The 16686-nt window shown below is 44.8% G+C and overlaps 3 protein-coding genes across 4 annotated transcripts; 1 reads left to right on the plus strand and 2 right to left on the minus strand.

Moving 5' to 3' along the window:
- Positions 1-376: 376 nt before the first annotated feature.
- Positions 377-8293, minus strand: LOC119556229 (putative vitellogenin receptor). 2 transcript variants are annotated; one of them, XM_037868249.1, is made up of 6 exons: positions 7786-8293; positions 6315-6728; positions 3333-5882; positions 1099-3202; positions 774-1034; positions 377-716 (listed from the first exon to the last, which is right to left on the minus strand). In XM_037868249.1, exons 1-6 carry the CDS (start codon positions 8165-8167, stop codon positions 557-559), a joined length of 5871 nt encoding a protein of 1956 aa, XP_037724177.1. In that variant the 5' UTR covers positions 8168-8293; the 3' UTR covers positions 377-556. The 2 variants fall into 2 exon arrangements, with proteins under 2 accessions (XP_037724177.1, XP_037724176.1); XM_037868248.1 differs by having other exon boundaries at positions 774-3202; positions 7786-8292.
- Positions 8294-10060: 1767 nt separating this feature from the next.
- LOC119557115 (prisilkin-39) lies at positions 10061-11222 on the plus strand. The gene is made up of 2 exons (XM_037869694.1): positions 10061-10162; positions 10691-11222. Exons 1-2 carry the CDS (start codon positions 10061-10063, stop codon positions 11060-11062), a joined length of 474 nt encoding a protein of 157 aa, XP_037725622.1. The 3' UTR covers positions 11063-11222.
- Positions 11223-11890: 668 nt separating this feature from the next.
- Positions 11891-13087, minus strand: LOC119555895 (putative protein TPRXL). Its single transcript, XM_037867561.1, has 3 exons — positions 12118-13087; positions 12046-12069; positions 11891-11985 (listed from the first exon to the last, which is right to left on the minus strand). Exons 1-3 carry the CDS (start codon positions 13085-13087, stop codon positions 11891-11893), a joined length of 1089 nt encoding a protein of 362 aa, XP_037723489.1.
- Between the last annotated feature and the right edge of the window lie 3599 nt (positions 13088-16686).

Raw genomic sequence — 16686 nt, forward strand, 5'->3', positions numbered from 1 at the left:
TTTTCGGTTTTTCCATCGTAGTTTAGCCAAATCAAGTTGTACAGCTAAAAGACCGACTGTTTTGAGCAGCTTGCTAAATATGCTAACGATCCTCATCACTTTAAGGAAAATTTATTTTTTGGCCAATTTTCGCTTTTTTTGTAAGGCGTTACATCATCTTTTTTTGCGAAAAGTGGCAAAAATGAACAATTTTCAGGTTAGAATGCCAATCGATTGGAAATTAAGCAACGAGCTCAATGAGGTATGACATTCCTCATTCTGACTTTTATTTTTGTTATGGCAGCCTAAAAACGGATTTTTTAGGGCGAAAAATGGCAAAAAAATAAATTTTCCAGAAATTTTTGACGCAACATAGTCCCAAGTAAAAACGCGCATCTCTTTGTTTAGTTTTTATGATTTAGTAATTTTGAAAAAGGAATGTGAACAAATCATCTTAATAAACACCAATCACCGACTAACATTAAAACACGAGAATAAATACATTGAGTTATAACCAAACTTAACATCATAACAAGCGGTTGGGCGGTGGAGGAATTCCTCCGGATGGACTTTCACCTCATTTACGATACAAGTCGTGCATTCGCATCATTGCTTGGCCGACTTCCCCCGAATTGTGCGGATGCTTCGTCGTCCATGTGTGCCACCAGGATGTTGGGCACCTGCCCATGGCCTCCGCCTCCTTGCCGCCCTCCGTCCAGCGCGTGTAGGTTGATTTCCTGTTGATCGGAGGTAGGGTAATCATCATACAATAATCATATGACGGCGCTACTCACCCTGGGGCTCTCGAGAAGCAATTCTTGAGCCATCGGATCGTTGGACGCCGCTTGCCTCGATCGGAGCAATCTCTGGAAAGGATTCGGCATGCTAAACGTGGACGAGGTGCTGGTGGTGGTGGTCGTGTCGTTGCTACAAGGGCTGCTGGGTCCCGTGCTCGTGGTTGATCCTGGGCCCGGTTCCGGGGTGAATCCGACTCCGGATTCGGCGCGTTCGTGCTCCAGGAATGTTTTGGTGCCGCCGAGCGTCGCCAGCGGATTCTGGAAATGCAGGTTAATATTGAGATCCTTGTGGCCGCGTTTCCGGTACTCATAGTACATGTACCCGAGTCCGGCGACCAACGATCCGGCGGCCAGCACGAGGAGCGCCATCAGCCAGTGGTTGCCAGCCTGCTCCTGCTCCAGTTCCAGGCTGTTGGGCGATCCCGCCAGGACCACCTCGTTGCCGGATCCATGGGGACACCGTTCGCCCTCGGCCGCCAGTCGGTTGCCGCACATGCACTCGTATCCGTAGTTGGCCTGCAGGCATAGCCCGTGGCAGTGGGCATGCTCGCAGGGATGCGACGACGGCTGGGGCTGCCGGGACTTGCCGGCCACCACAATGTCCTGGGCGTTCAGCACATTCAGGGGTATCTTGTGGCAGATCCGGGATCCGTAGAGGGCACACTGCACCGCTTCCACGGAGCCGAGGTTCACGATAAACACATTATTTTCGTACAAACTCAGCCCAGAGGGTTGCATCAAGGCATTGGACTTCTGCAGCATGATCTCCGGTCTTCGTATTGGTCCCGATCTCGTCCGATAGCTAATCCTCTCCAGCGTGCGTGAGTGCAGGTCCACAAAGTACAACAACTGCTGATGCGGATCGGTAGTAAGGGCCACCATAAAGCTCTCGCTCTTCCGCAGCAGCATATCCTTGTGACTGCCATCCAGCCTGGCCGTGTGGATCTCCGAGTTCGTCTGGCCAAAGCCTTGGGTGCGTATGGCTATGTAAAAGATCTTGGCACTGTAGCCATCCACAGCGAGGTGCTTGAGATGTTTGGGGCTCTTCACGCGCACTATCCTGCTGCACATGCGTCCCTCGAAGCTGCACGCGTGGATCTCCTGGGCTCCGCTCAGCACGTAGACATTGCCGGTGGCCCAATCCAGGGAGAGCTTCGTGGGTGTCGGCAGACCCAAGGCCCGCACTACGACCCTGCTCCGTAGATCGATCTGGTAGATAATGCCCTCATCCTCGGTGGAAAAGTAACCCATTTGCCGATGCATGTCCACATCAAAGCCGGTGATCCTTGAATCATTCGCTGACCAGGCAACACTGAGCATTACGGGCTGTTCGCTCAGATTCCGCACTTCGTTAAAGGTGCTAAAGAGCAGGGTGGCGCCAGACTGAAGGCTCTTGCAGCTGACCCGATCCTGGCGGAGCATAAAGTCCGCATGGCACTGGCACTGATAGCCGCCCATGGTGTTCTCGCACAGCTGGGCACACGGCTGCTGCTCCTGGCACTCGTCAATGTCCAAGCAACTCTTTTGGTCCGCGTCCAGGCGATAGCCATCGAAGCAGGAGCAAACGGCGCCGGCGGGCGAGGCTCGGCACTTGTGCTGGCACACCGGGCGTCCCGAAGAGGATCGGCAGGCCGTGGCGCATTTAGGACCCTCGTCATGTCCGTTGGCACAGTCAGCGAACTTGTTGCACACCCGCGACATGTCCACACACTCGCCATCCTGGCAGTCGAAGAGATGTGGCCGGCAGGCCCTGCTCGATGTGCTCCAGGCGTGTATCTGACTTTGGTTGTGGTTGCCCTTCTCCTGGTCGCAGCTCAACTCATCGCTGCCGTCGCCGCAGTCCCTCTGACCATCGCAACGGAACTCCCGCCGGATGCACTGCCGTCCGGAGCGGCACTTGAACTCGTAGATGCTGCACACATCCCCGCAATCGGCCTCATCCTCGCCACGGGGACACTCGGTGGTGCCATTGCAGCGCACAGCAGATGGCAGACAGATCTTTAGATTACTCGTGCACTGGTACTGGTCCTCCTGGCAGGATATGTTCACCGTGGACGTATCCATTTCACAGTTCAGTTCGTCCGATCGATCGCCACAGTCGTTGTGGCCATCGCACACCAGACTCCTGTCCAGGCACTGGCCCAGCTGGCAGCGGTGCATGTCCGGCGGACAGCTCCGTTGGGCACACTTGTCGTGCTCATCCGATCCGTCGCTGCAGTCGATCCGTCCGTCGCACTCCCAGCTGCCCGCGATGCAGGATCCGCTGCCGCACTGGAACATGCCTGGTTCGCATCGCGAGGTTGTCTCGCACGTGGCCTCATCGGAGTTGTCGCCGCAGTCATTGGTGCCATCGCAGACCAGGCTCGAGTCCACGCACTTGCCATTGTCGCAGGCGTGCTGGTGGACATGACACTTCTTGGTCTTGTCTGTAAAGGGAATATAATAGGGATTTAGTTGGACTCATTATTAGATTGTGATTTCATTTCAGAAAACTACAGTATACCCCTGATAGATAGATAGACTGACTTTTGGGTCTACCGTTCCATATTCGCTTACCGAACTTCTCGCAGTGCTGCTCATCCGACTGGTCGTGGCAATCCTTACGATCGTCGCAGCGCCGGTCCATGGCGATGCACTGCTCCCCATTGTGGCAGGCGAACTGCGCGGGAGAGCACATCACCTTCGGCTTCTTGCGGTGCTGCTCGTCGCAGTCCATTTCATCCGAGTTGTCCACACAGTCGCGCCGTCCGTTGCACCGATGGTTTAAGGTGAGGCACTCGCCGCTGTGGCAGCGGAACTCGCAGTCCAGGGCCTCTACGCAGGTACGATTGCCGGCATCCCGGTAAACGAATCCGGCCGGACACAAACAGATCGAGTGGTAGGGTCCCTCGCCCACGCAGATATGCGAACAGCCGCCATTTTGCTGCTGGCAGGGATGCGAATCCCGGCCCATGGGTGAACTGGATGCCAGCGGGATTTTCCTGGGTGCAACGATGGGTGCAAATGGCACGATGGCGTCGGGATCACTGCTCCCCATGATGTCTATCATCTTTCGCGGCCCCATGTTGCTCTTGTGCGTCCAGAAGATCCGCGGCGAGCCCATCTCGCTCCAGAACAGATCGTGGTGCACCAAAGCCAGGCTGTAGGGACGCCTCAGTTTGCCACGGAACATTTGGCTTTCCGGCTGTGCGTAGTTTGAGAAGCTAATCCTGCCCAGGTCGCTGTCCGACCAGAAGAGCGTCTGGGTCTCATAGTCAGCGGCCAACCGGATGTCATCATCTCCCAGATCGTCTTCAAAGACATGAACCTGCTCGCCCTTGCCGCTCAGCGGTATCCTATCGATGTGGCTGTGCCGCCGCGCCTTGAGCACCACATACAGATAGCCCTCCGTGGGCATGACACTCAGGCCAATGGGCCACTCCTGGCCCGGAAAGAAGCGGATGAGCGCACGTTGGCGCGTCTGCAGGGAGAGCACCTCTATCACACCGCGCTCCACATCCGCCCAGTAGAGATTCCGGCTAAGATGGTCGAAGGCCAGGGCACTCACATTGCCCAGACTAGAGCGGACCAGGACGCTGGTCTCGTGCTGCTCCGGCTGGAACTCCAAAATCAATCGCTGGTCATTGTCCGCTATTATGAGGCTGCCATTGATCCGGTTGTAGACCATTTCGTTGATGACGCAGGGCAGTGTGTACGTCTTGCTGATCTGATGGCGTCCAAAGGCGGTGTGCTCGAACTCCAGGAGCACCTGTCCCAGTCCCACGAACAGCCGCTGGCGCTTCTCCATCAGCATGCAGCGATGCTGATCCGGAGCCAAGCGCATTCCATCCGGACAGGCGCAACTATGACCGCCAGCTTCGGGTTCGGCAAGAAGGCAGAGATGCGAGCATCTGGCATTCTCACAGCCGTGGGTGGAGTTCGGCTGCTTGGCCGGATGATAGATGTGCACGGCGTAAATGGTGCGGTCCTTGGCCAGGATGCGATGACCCTTGCCGGAGAACTTGTGGCAGGCATGCACGCTCTTTGTGGCCCAATCCGACCAATATAGCTGATCCTCGAATATGGCCAGGCCATAGGGATGCTTCAGCATCCCGTCCAGCACAGTACGCCGGCCAGTGCCATCGGGTCGCACCGTCTGGACACTTCCAAGCTTGGCATCCACCCAGTAGATCCTCTGTTGGTGCATATCCAACACAATGCCGTTGGGCCAATGGATATTGTCGCTCACAATGGCCCGCGAACGGCTGCCATCCATGGAGGCACGACCTATCATGGGCTTCTCGCCCCAATCCGTCCAGAACATCAGACCCCGCTGTGGCCACACGGCCAGGGAACGCGGCTGATGCACATCCTGGGTGATCAGGACGACACAGTTGATACCATCGTTCGAGCACACGGCTATGTGCCGCATTATGTTGTCCGAGAAGTAGATGTTCTGAGTTAGCCAGTCCACGGCCAGGTCTTCTGGTGCATCCAGACCAGAGGTCAACAGGATCTCAGCTTGCGATCCATCGGCGTTTGCCTTCACAATGCTCTCCGCCTCGTTCTGGATGTTGGTCCAGTAGATGTGACTGCCATCGTAGGCCACGCCAATCACTTTGGTGAGATTCCCAGCCACCGGGTAGATGTGGTTTCGTACGTTGTCCTCGTGCAGGTGCATTCCCATAATGGTCATCTGGGTGGTGTACAGCAGGAGGGGCTGCTGATCCTCGGAGGCATGGACGATGGCGCGGCACGTGCGATTATCCTTGGCTAGCAGGTAACCTGGATCGCATACGCATCGATAGCCTCCCGAGGTGTTCTCGCATCCCTGGCTGCACAGATCATCTCGCTCCTGGCACTCGTCAATGTCCTCGCATTTTCCCTGGAACTTGGCCATCTGAAAACCCGCCGGGCAGTGGCACTCGGCTTCTCCGGTGGGCATCATGTGGCACTTGGCCCCCGGCGGACACTTCTTCGCCTCGCAATTTGGCTTGGAGTGACAAAGGTCAGATTCGTCGCTTCCGTCGGAACAGTCGCTGTGGCCATCGCACACTTCGCTCAGTAGCAGGCAGGTTTCACGATTCCGGCACAGGAATTTGCCCATCTGGGGTTGGCAAATGTCCTCTGAAAGGAAGAGGAGGTTGCTAAAAGATTAAGTCACATTTCATTTTGGGATTTACATATAAGACTTCTATACTTATTATTATAGTAATATTATATTCGTAATACATTAAAAAAATAAAGTTCAAATTTGTGTCAAGTCAAGAAATTAAAATATATATTTAACATGCCCAGATGGAAAATTATAATATAAACATACTGCCATATACATATGGTCCTATGTATAGGATGAAGTAATATGTTACAATTTTTAAGCGATCCATTTAATAATTTATTAATTTCTATCATAAATTTATTTGTATGAAGTAGTTAAGATACATATGTATTTAAACCACTACTGAATGGTCCAAGAAGATTGGGTTTATATGATCCATATATAGGACTGAAGTTTTTTTTAGGAAAGGTAGATAGATATAAGCTAAGATTGTGACTCACCGCATCCCCTTTCATCGCTTCCATCGCCGCAGTCGTCGACGCCATCGCAGACCCAGTTCTTCCGCCGCAGGCATCGTCCGTTGGCGCAGAGGTGGCCCGTGGAGGAGCAGGTGGCCTTCGCCTGCTCGCATCCGTCCACCTCGTCCGACCTGTCCACACAGTCCGCTCGGCCGTCGCACATGAAGTCAGCCGGAATGCAGGTGCGATCCTGCTGGCACGTGAACTCGTGCTCGCTGCAGTTGCGCATGCGCCTGCTGGAGTCCCACAATCGGAATCCTGGGCGCACCGGGCAGTTGAGCTCGTCCTCGCCGCCGGGACAGTTGTCGATGCCGTTGCACATTAGTTCCGCTGCCAGGCAGGCTCCGTGTGGCTGGGCACACGGGAACCAATGTGGCGCTCGGCACAGTCGATAGTCTGGGTAAGGAATAGGGAACAGAAAATATTACATTGAATTATATATTATTATAAATAAAATCAAAATTAAATAATAAGTAAATACAACTTTTTATATAATCTATCCAAAAAAAAACCAAAAGATATTACCCTTTAAAATGCGTATTATAGGGGTATCGCTAAAACTTCTTTAGGCGAGATTTGGGTGAAACTTATATTAATGCTTACGTACTTATTGCCCTAATTTCGCCCGAAAAGATTTTTGGGACACCACCTATAAAAAAATGGGTTCGAAACAGGGTTTTATATTTTCTTTTAAATTCATTATTTATAACAGAATATATAGCTTTATAAAATTATTTAAAATAAACATTTTAATATAATGTTTTTTAGAATAACTCTATTTTGTGTGTCATTTTACAGGAATCTTGGCATTTAAAAAATATGTTTTTTAAGGCAAAATAGCTCCTTACTATACAAATGCTTTCTATAAGTATATATTTTTAATGAACCATTCGGTAATCCTAACCTATAAATAGTGCCCAACATATAAACTGATGAACTTTGAGTTCCCTTTTCAGATCCCTGTTAAGATCAGTTGCGAATTCAAGACTTCGTTTTAGGGGGAACTCTTTAGCTTATTAAAACCGGATTATTAGATCCCCTACCAGAAGGGTATGATGTGGAAAATGCTAATAGCTTCCTGATATACCATATATAAACTTGGAAATTCAATATGTCGCTGGGATAGTTTCGGGGGAACAAATGAAACCTTATTGGATGGGGGAAAACTATATACATTCCCTTTCACATGGTGTTAAGATCAGGTGGGGATTCAATACTTCGTTTAAGGGGGGAACTCTTTTTACTTTTGTTAAACCTGGATATAAATCGTAACCAGAAAGGTATAATGAGGCAAAATATTAATAGCTTCCTGGTGTACTTTATAAGTATGAACTTGGGGACTTGAGATCTCACTAGGATGACTTATTAGAAAGGAGAAAACTACCTCCCATAGGAGCAATAGAAGGATGGGGCTCCCTTACTACTTGGAGTCCAAGTCCAACCCCCCGCTCACCGCAGTCCATTTCATCCGTGCCGTCCTTGCAGTCTCCGCGTCCGTCGCACATCTTCGCCTGTAAGATGCAGCCGCCGTCTCTGCACTGGAATTGTCCCGCATCGCACCGCGTGTCCGCTGATCCCGGCGTGCCGGCAGCAGCAGCACCGCAAAGGCCCAGGACCAGGAGCACCGGGATGGCCAGGTGGCGCTCAACAGTTCGCCGGGAAGCGAATCCATTGTGTGTTTGATCCTTTGCCTTCTGTTGCAAATTTGCGAAACTGGAATGGCTAGCGCGTGTCTGCGAGGTTAGGTCGAATCCTCGCCGGCTGGTGGTCATCTTCGGGCTCTGTGCCCGCTTCCTTCGCTCGCTGGGGGGCACCTGGTGCTCCGGCTGGCACATTCAACACAAAACGCACAACTTAATCGACAATTAACACTTAGAACGGGGGAAATGTATTAAAACTGGAAACGGGAACAGGAAAGTATGGCTTGCAGCTTGGAAAGCCGAAAGCGAATTGAACGAGAAAACCGTTCGGTTCCAACGGATCAGGTCATGGGACGGGAGCTGGAAAAGCACCGTTATCCCAGTGTGACCGGAGGCACCCGACGGAAATGCACCAAAAAGCATTGGGCGGGAAAAAGGGTGTACTTGTACATGGTTTTGAACTCAAATATAAACGATATTTGGAAATTATTTAATAAAACAAAAAAAAATTTCAAAGAATGTTTAACAATGTTATTCTAACAACAAACGCGTTAAAAAAAATCTCAGAATTAACTTAATATAATATTCACACTTTTACCATTGAATACTGTAAAATTAGTATTGGAAATAGTAGTTTAGTTTTAGTTAATTGATAAGGGGTGTATCAAGTTAAAAATTACACGAAAATTTACCAAAACGAGTAAAATTTCTTATTTATTTTAGTAACAGTGGGGACAGACGCTACTTTTGGCACAGAAAAATCACACAATTTTTCGAGTACTTCGTTTCAGAATGACATTATTTTTCGAAGTGTAAGTCAAATACCTTAACTGGGTGGCAACGCCCAAACAAACCGCGCACTATCAATTTAAATTTTAAAAAACCCAAACATCAAATATAAAATCACTGCTCTGTTGAATATCGCAAAAGGATTGCACCAAATACAGAGTGATTAATTGGCTGACCATGATGTCAGCGGTGTCGAGAAATCTCGGGCCAAATTGCTGCAGTGGGAATCCGCGGGTCTCAAACTGAAACAGAAACATCTGCCCATTTGGATGACCCATTGCAACAATTAATAACGGTTATGCCGCGAGATTTATGAGCGACGACATATAAACAAGACCAAAGCGCTTTGGCCGTCTCGACTCAACCGCCAAATGTCATAAAAAATCAGAGACAAAATCCGAATTGCTTAGAAACCAGAAGAGCACTCACAAATTGTATAATTAAGGAAAGGAGCGGGTGCGAGTTCGTCAGCGACTTCACACGCCGTAGGGGGCGTGCCGCAGTCGTAAAAAAAAAACTAACGCAATGCCAAACCCAAAACTGGGAGTACACTGGGAGAAATGCCATTGGTTTTTGAAATATTTGAAATTGGAACGGTCCTGATTTGCAAGGAAATGTTTATAGTTGAAAAAAATTTTTTTTTCTTACTTTTGCGTATATTTACCTAAGATCAAAAGCAAAAAAAATTGCGCTAAAATTCCTGACGAAAAAAAACAAATAAAACGACAATGTTTTTCCTTGGATGATACATACATGTCGAATGATTAATTTTAAGGAAATGTTGATTCTTAAATTAAATTTATTAGTTTTCGAGTACACACTTTAAATAAAATATATACGATTTGGAATACATCTCAAAATACTTCATATAGTATGAATATTGCATTTTTTGGGATCACCCTAATGTACCTATATTTGTATTACAGCTTCCTTGAAATAAGAAAGGTGCATATTTGAAAACTAAAAATTTCTCCGTGTGCATGCACTCTATAAGGCGAACGTGGTTTTTCCACGGCCAGACAATTTGGGGGCTTCTCTGCCGGATGAGTCGTGGGATATCGAACGAGCTGCGCTGACAAGCGAACATGACGAACTTTTCGGATCTGCTGGGACTGTATGGAGACTCTATGGAGTCTACAGTCTCTGGTCTTCTGTCCGGTTGCCGGTTGCCTGCTACCCGATGACTAATGGGCCCTGTCCGCCGACATGTCCGCGCCAAGGCGTTAAAATCAGTTGTAAAGTATCTGGGGTGCACATCGCGATTCGTGGTTAGAAGCGTATAAAAACTAGAGCCGGCCCATGGATCAGCAACAGTTGATCGTCGGCTTCCACTCGGTGCATACACAGCTCCCAATCCTTTCGAGAACCAAAAAAAACTTATCAAAAACCATTCTCAAAATGGTAAGTGAACGCAACAGGAATAAATATTATTTCAACAAATTTAAAAAAAACCATAAGCCTTAAAAACATTTTAAGGGAAAAAGATTGAAATGGAACAAATTCTAAAAATGTCGAAAAATGTACAACACTACACACAAGTTTGGAACATCCATTACTTAAAATATATTTTTGTAATATTCATTTTAAAATTTTAGAAGTCTTATTATATTTTAAGTCTTTGGATAAACTACCAAAGTTTTGATATTAGAATAGAATATAAGAATAGATTCGGATCTTTTGTAATTTTTTTTTAAATCAAATTTTCAACAATTTAAATTTAGATTTTTGAAAAAAGAAACAAAATTAGATTTGTTTTAAGTCTAATTATGATTTTATGAGCAATTTTTAAGGCAAAAATTTGATTTTAAATGAAAACCATTTATTGAGGTGTATAAAAGTATGCAATGAAAAATATTCTAATGAAATTTAGGAATCAAACTTATGCTTCTTTCTTTAAAACCCATGATTAATTTGATTTTCTCCTTCCAGAACTCCTTGACCATCTTTACTATTTTGGCCGCCTCATTGGCCTTCTGTGCCGGCGATGTGTCCCACTTGTCGCGCAGCTATCTGCCACCCTTGAGCGGTGGTTATTCCGGCGGCTACTCCTCCGGCTACTCCTCCTATCCGTCGTACTCCAGCGGATCCGGATATTACTCGGGCAGCGGCAGCTACGCCTCCCCGATCCTCTCCTCCGGCTACAAGAGCTACGCGGTGCCGCAGTACACCACCTATAATACACCATCTCGCACCTATTTGCCCGCGGACACGGGCTACTCCGGCTACTCCGGATACTCCGGCTACTCCGGCTACAATGGCCTGGACACCAAGTACGGCAGCAACGGCGGCTACGTCTACTAGGCATCCCATCCCTGGAGGACCAGCAGCAATGGAGCAAGCGGACAACTATATTCCTGTATCATATTTTTTTTTTGCCTTGGCTAAGCAATTTTTTTGTGCAATTTATGGCTATTAATATTTTCTATTGCTTTATAGTATAAAGTTTACACTGACTAACATATATTATGCAGTTTGTTCATTTAGTGTGGGATTATCTATAGAAGGGAATTTATTGTATAGGATCGTTAAATTAACAGATCCTATGGGATTCAAGAGGATCGAATCCCTATCCCAATTCTTCAGTTATATTATACAAGTTATGAGATCTGAGGTTGAAATAAATAACTTGTTTTTCAAAATTTAAAAACCCGAATCTAATTCTTATCACAAACTATTAATTTTGTAAATTTGTTTCAGATTTTGTTGGGCCTTAAATGTTTTGAGAGTTATGTAAAAAAATTAAAACCATATTTCTTCTGAAGGTGTTTAGTTAATAATATTTGTCTTATAATAGTATTCCATTTACGTTAAGTAAACGAATTTAAAGTTATACTTTTAAACTTTTATACTTAAAACCTACTAAACCAAGTGTTATGGGTTCCATAATTTTTTTTTCTTTGGTATATATTATGTTAAATGACCGATGATTAAATATTGCTTCGCATTTTTTTGTTAAGTGTAGAAATATCTTTAAATATTTTCTTAAGAAATACATTTCTTTTATATTTACTTTTAAAGAAATTCAACATTTTTTCATTCATGCATCATAAGCTTTATTTCTATTGATAAAAAAAATGGTAGGTACAAAATATAATTGAATCGTTTTTAGTTTCAAAGAGAGAGATCCTATTAATGCTTCAGGCGGTACTGGTAGCCTCCATTGGAAGCGTAGGAACCCGATTTGTGTCCCGATGCGAAGCTGGATCCAGATCGCAGGCCAGATCCTTGAAGCGATCCGTGGCCGGATCCAGATCCATATCCTTGGCTAGCTCCAGATGCATAACCATGGCTAGATCCAGATCCATATCCTTGGCTGGCTCCAGATGCATATCCTTGGCTAGCTCCAGATCCATAACCATGGCTGGATCCAGATGCATATCCTTGGCTAGCTCCAGATCCATATCCATGGCTAGGTCCAGATCCATATCCATGGCTAGATCCCTGGCTGCCGGCGTAGCCAGATCCTTGGCTGGAACCCGCCGAGTAGCTCACATGGGAGACGGCTGGGGCGGCATAGCTCTTCCTGGAGACTGCTGGAGCGGCATAGGATCCATGGGAGCTGGCTGCAGCTGGAGCACTGGCGTAGGACGATCCGGCGGAGCTGTAGCTGGCAACTGGAGCCAGATATTGCCTGGAAGGAGCTGCCACAGGAGCGGAGTAGCTGGTGTGGGAGGCAGCTGGTGCGGAATAGGAACTAGAGCTGTAAGAAGACGAAGGTGCCGAATAGGAGCCATGAGAGGATCCTGCCGAGGAGTACGATCCATGGGATGCGGCTGGAGCGGAGTAGCTCTTGTGGGAAACCACGGGAGAGGAGTAACTGCCATGGGAAACTACCGACGGAGCCAAGTACTGCCTGGAGGGAGTGGCCACGGGAGCGGAGTAACTGGTACGGGAGGCAGAGGAGTAGGATCCTTGGGATACGGCTGGAGAGGAGTAGGATCCATGGGATACAGCTGGAGCGGAGTAGGATCCATGGGATACAGCTGGAGCGGAGTAGGAGGAGCCAGCCGAGCTGTAGCTACCATGGGATGCAGATGATGCAGCTGGGGCTAGGTACTGCCTGGATGGAGCCGCCACAGAGTGACCTCTACGGGCATAGGAGGCCGCCGGAGCTGCATAAGATCCCGAGGAACTGGAGGCCGCTGCACTGTACCCACTTTGGGCACCCACTTTCGGTGGCAGGTAGGAGTTGCTCAGCGGGGTGACCAATCCCACAGAGGCCAAGGTGAAGACCACAAAAGCGAAGGAGCGCTGCAAAGATAAGATAAAGCGTGTGAGTCCCCAAAGTAATCCGGGATATATGGGTATATATAGAAAACTTACCATCTTAATTGGATTCTTGGTATTAAAGCTTTTCTAGCTGCTGTTCCAGCTCGTTGGGAAGTGGAACTGATGCCGCAGCAGCCGCGATCCAACACTTTTATAGGAGAACCATAGGTGTGCAGGTGGGTACAAATCTTCCAATCCCCCAAAGAAGCACACACAAAATAGACAAAAAAAAAAGAGAGGTGAAGCGCAAAAAATAAAGCAATACCATTAGAACGCAATGGAATGGGGCGGCAAGAGTTTTTGGCGTTGCTGATGATCGTAGTTTCGGAGGCTACTGGCACTCGCCTTCAAGACAAAGGTTCCGAAATAATACTTCCCGACTATTCTGTTTATTTTCTTATTTTGGTTGTACTAATATGGAAACAAATTATACATTTCCCACGATCTTCAAAAAATAAATATTTACGATTTTGTCGATTTGTTAAAAGATTAACTTATTATATTATATTTGTTTTAGGAATCTGCCAAAGGAATGATAAGAAATTATTATATTGCAAACATTTGATTACATCATTATATTATTATTAATTATAATTAAATAGTAAACTATATAAAAAGATTATCATATTTTGTATATAGATCTATTTAGAGAGAGTTATTCAAGTACATTGTTCTTGAATTCAGAACATTCGTTCTTAAAAAACCATCTAAGTACATTTTGGTATCAATGTTCTCATTATTAGAACGAAATGGTGAGAAGAGAAAAGTTAAATTGAGTTTATTTAACAACTTTGATTCGAGCAAAGTAAAAATATTTTCAACTTAAAAAATGTTGTTCTATTTTTAAGAACATTTTCAACTCAGATGAGAACGTCAGAATTTTCTCTGTATAGGCCTTTCCTTATATGATATGAAATAAGCTCCAAGATTATATAAACAGTAATTGTTAAAATAAAAATATCCCCTAATATTTAATTTAAGACTCTTAATCTGAACTTAAGAAAGTTCATTGTAGTTACTTGTTAGATATTCCCTTATAGGATTATAGGACTTTCCCAATTGGTTTGTAATATATCTAAATTCCGCACCCTGTTGACTAGTGCTAATGAAGAATAGCGCGATTGGAGGATGTCGTAGACTCTATTTATTTGACCGTTTATTTTTAGCCCTGTCCATTTCGGAAGTCGCCGGGGTAATTAATGATGCGCCGTGCCGCGGGTGAGAAGTTCGCGGCTTCGTGGTTAGAGGTAATCCAATCCCAGCTAATCCAAGCCGAAAAGCGTTCGACACCTTCAGTTTTTAGAGAAAGGGGCATCGAATTGGATGGTATTGGATTCGAAGTTTGAATTTCGCATAGCATACTGCGGATAAAGAGCCCCCATGCAATGAGAGCCCGCTTCTTCAAGCCACGATTACTCACCCCACACACATTAATTATAATCCACACAAATCGGGCTTGATGGTCAGGCACCTTTTTCCTTGTACCCAAGTGTTTATGTCTTTTGCGTGCGTTTATATAATTAAAAACAAAATGCTACGAGAAGAGGAATTAACAACAAACAAAAAATCGCTCAAAACAAAAAGAAAACATGGTGATACGATGATTGTGGATGTTAAAAATACCCTTGTAGGTCTATATGGTCATGTAATTTGCATAAAATTGTCGCAGTCAGTGGGGGGGATTTATCGCCATAACTGCTAAAGATGCTAAATTGCTATCATAAGCACTTAATTTACTACCTGTATGTTTTTTATCCAAAAAGTCATTTTAATACGACTTTGAGGAATGAAATATAGTATGCAAATATGAGAAAATGTCTTCACTTGTCTTTCTATGTCATAAATAACAATGTATTGACAATAATATTATAATTTCTAAATTCTAATTTAAGAAACATTTTTGTTATATTTTTTAAATACCTGAATAACCTCTTTCTTAAAGCTATCATACCCGTTTCTCTTAGAGTAAAACAAGATAATAAAAAACATAGTAATTAAATGCTGGCTCTTGAGTTGCGTACTTGAATAGGATGAATAGTCAGTGTGAATTCTTTTTATACCCTTGCAGAGGGTATATTGATTTCAGTCAGAAGTTTGCAACGCAGTGAAGGGGACATTTCCGACCCCATAAAGTATATATATTCTTGATCAGCATGACTAGACGAGTCGATCTAGCCATGTCCGTCTGTCCGTCTGTCCGTCTGTCCGTCTGTCCGTCTGTCCGTCTGTCCGTCCGTTTCTACGCAAACTAGTCTCTCAGTTTTAAAGCTATCGAGCTGAAACTTTCCCAAAAGTCTTATATCTTTTGCAGGTAGTATATAAGTCGGAACCAGCCGGATCGGACAACTATATCTTATAGCTCCCATAGGAATAATCGGACAAAAAAATGAAAAAAAATTATATCTTTGGTGTTTTTTAGCATATAAACTCCTAAGCTTTGAAATAACAATTTTTAAATAATTTTGAATTTTGAATTAAATTTTATCGAAATCGGACGACTATATCATATAGCTGCCATAGGAACGATCGGAAAATTTGTGGAAAAATAATATGAAAAAAATTATAGCTTCGGTGTTTTTCAACATATAACCTCCAACGCTTGGAAATAACATTTTTTAATTAGTTCTGAATTTTGAATTAAATTTTAGCAAAATCGGACGACTATGTCATATAGCTTCCATAGGAACGATCGAAAAATTGGTAGGAAAATAATATGAAACAAATTATAGCTTCGGTGTTTTTTAACATATAACCTCCTACGCTTGGAAATAACATTTTTTAATTAGTTCTGAGTTTCGAATTTAATTTTATCAAAATCGGATGACTATATCATATAGCTGCCATAGGAACGATCGGAAAATTGGTAGGAAAATAATATGAAACAAATTATAGCTTCGGTGTTTTTTGACATATTATCTTATACTATTGGGAATATCATTTTTTGTGTTTTTAAATTTAATAATTATAGCTGCAAGGGTATATAAGCTTCGGCTTGCCGAAGCTAACTTCCTTTCTTGTTGGAGTTCATTTTGGTCTGGAAATTAGTTTGATGAAGTTCAGGTTGTCGGAATTCTATTCGGAGACAGGAAAGAAATATGTGATATGGTTTTTGGTGTTAAATATTTAAGAATGCTTGCTATAATATGTTTTTTTTTGAGAGTGAGTGCTAAGGTCAAGGAAATTGATATATGAAGTTCATTTTTTCTTGAATTCGTGTTGTGTATATATTAATATGAAATATTTGGGTATCATACGACAATGATATAGGTTTATTATGATATCAAAATGTGATTAATAACACTTAAAAACCCCATAAGACCTTACTTCTTGTGGCTCTGTAACGGAAACTTATGTAAAGCTTAACGACACTGAGAGAAATATTCAAGTACATTGTTCTTGATTTGAGAACAATCGTTCTTAAAAACCGTGTAAGTTTATTTTGGTATCAATTATCTAAATATTCGAACGAAATGGTGAGAAGAGAAAAGTTAAATTGAGTTAACTTAACAACTTTTCTTTAAGTATACACTTCCGCCAATTCATCTTGATCTAAGCACTAAAAAACATTTTCATCTTCAAATATTTCGTTCTCTTGTTAAGAACATTCTGAACTCAGTGATTAGAACATCAGAATTCTCTCTGTGTATGTATATGAA

Source organism: Drosophila subpulchrella, chromosome X (genome assembly GCF_014743375.2).
Source record: "Drosophila subpulchrella strain 33 F10 #4 breed RU33 chromosome X, RU_Dsub_v1.1 Primary Assembly, whole genome shotgun sequence".
Taxonomy (NCBI): Eukaryota; Metazoa; Arthropoda; class Insecta; order Diptera; family Drosophilidae; genus Drosophila; species Drosophila subpulchrella.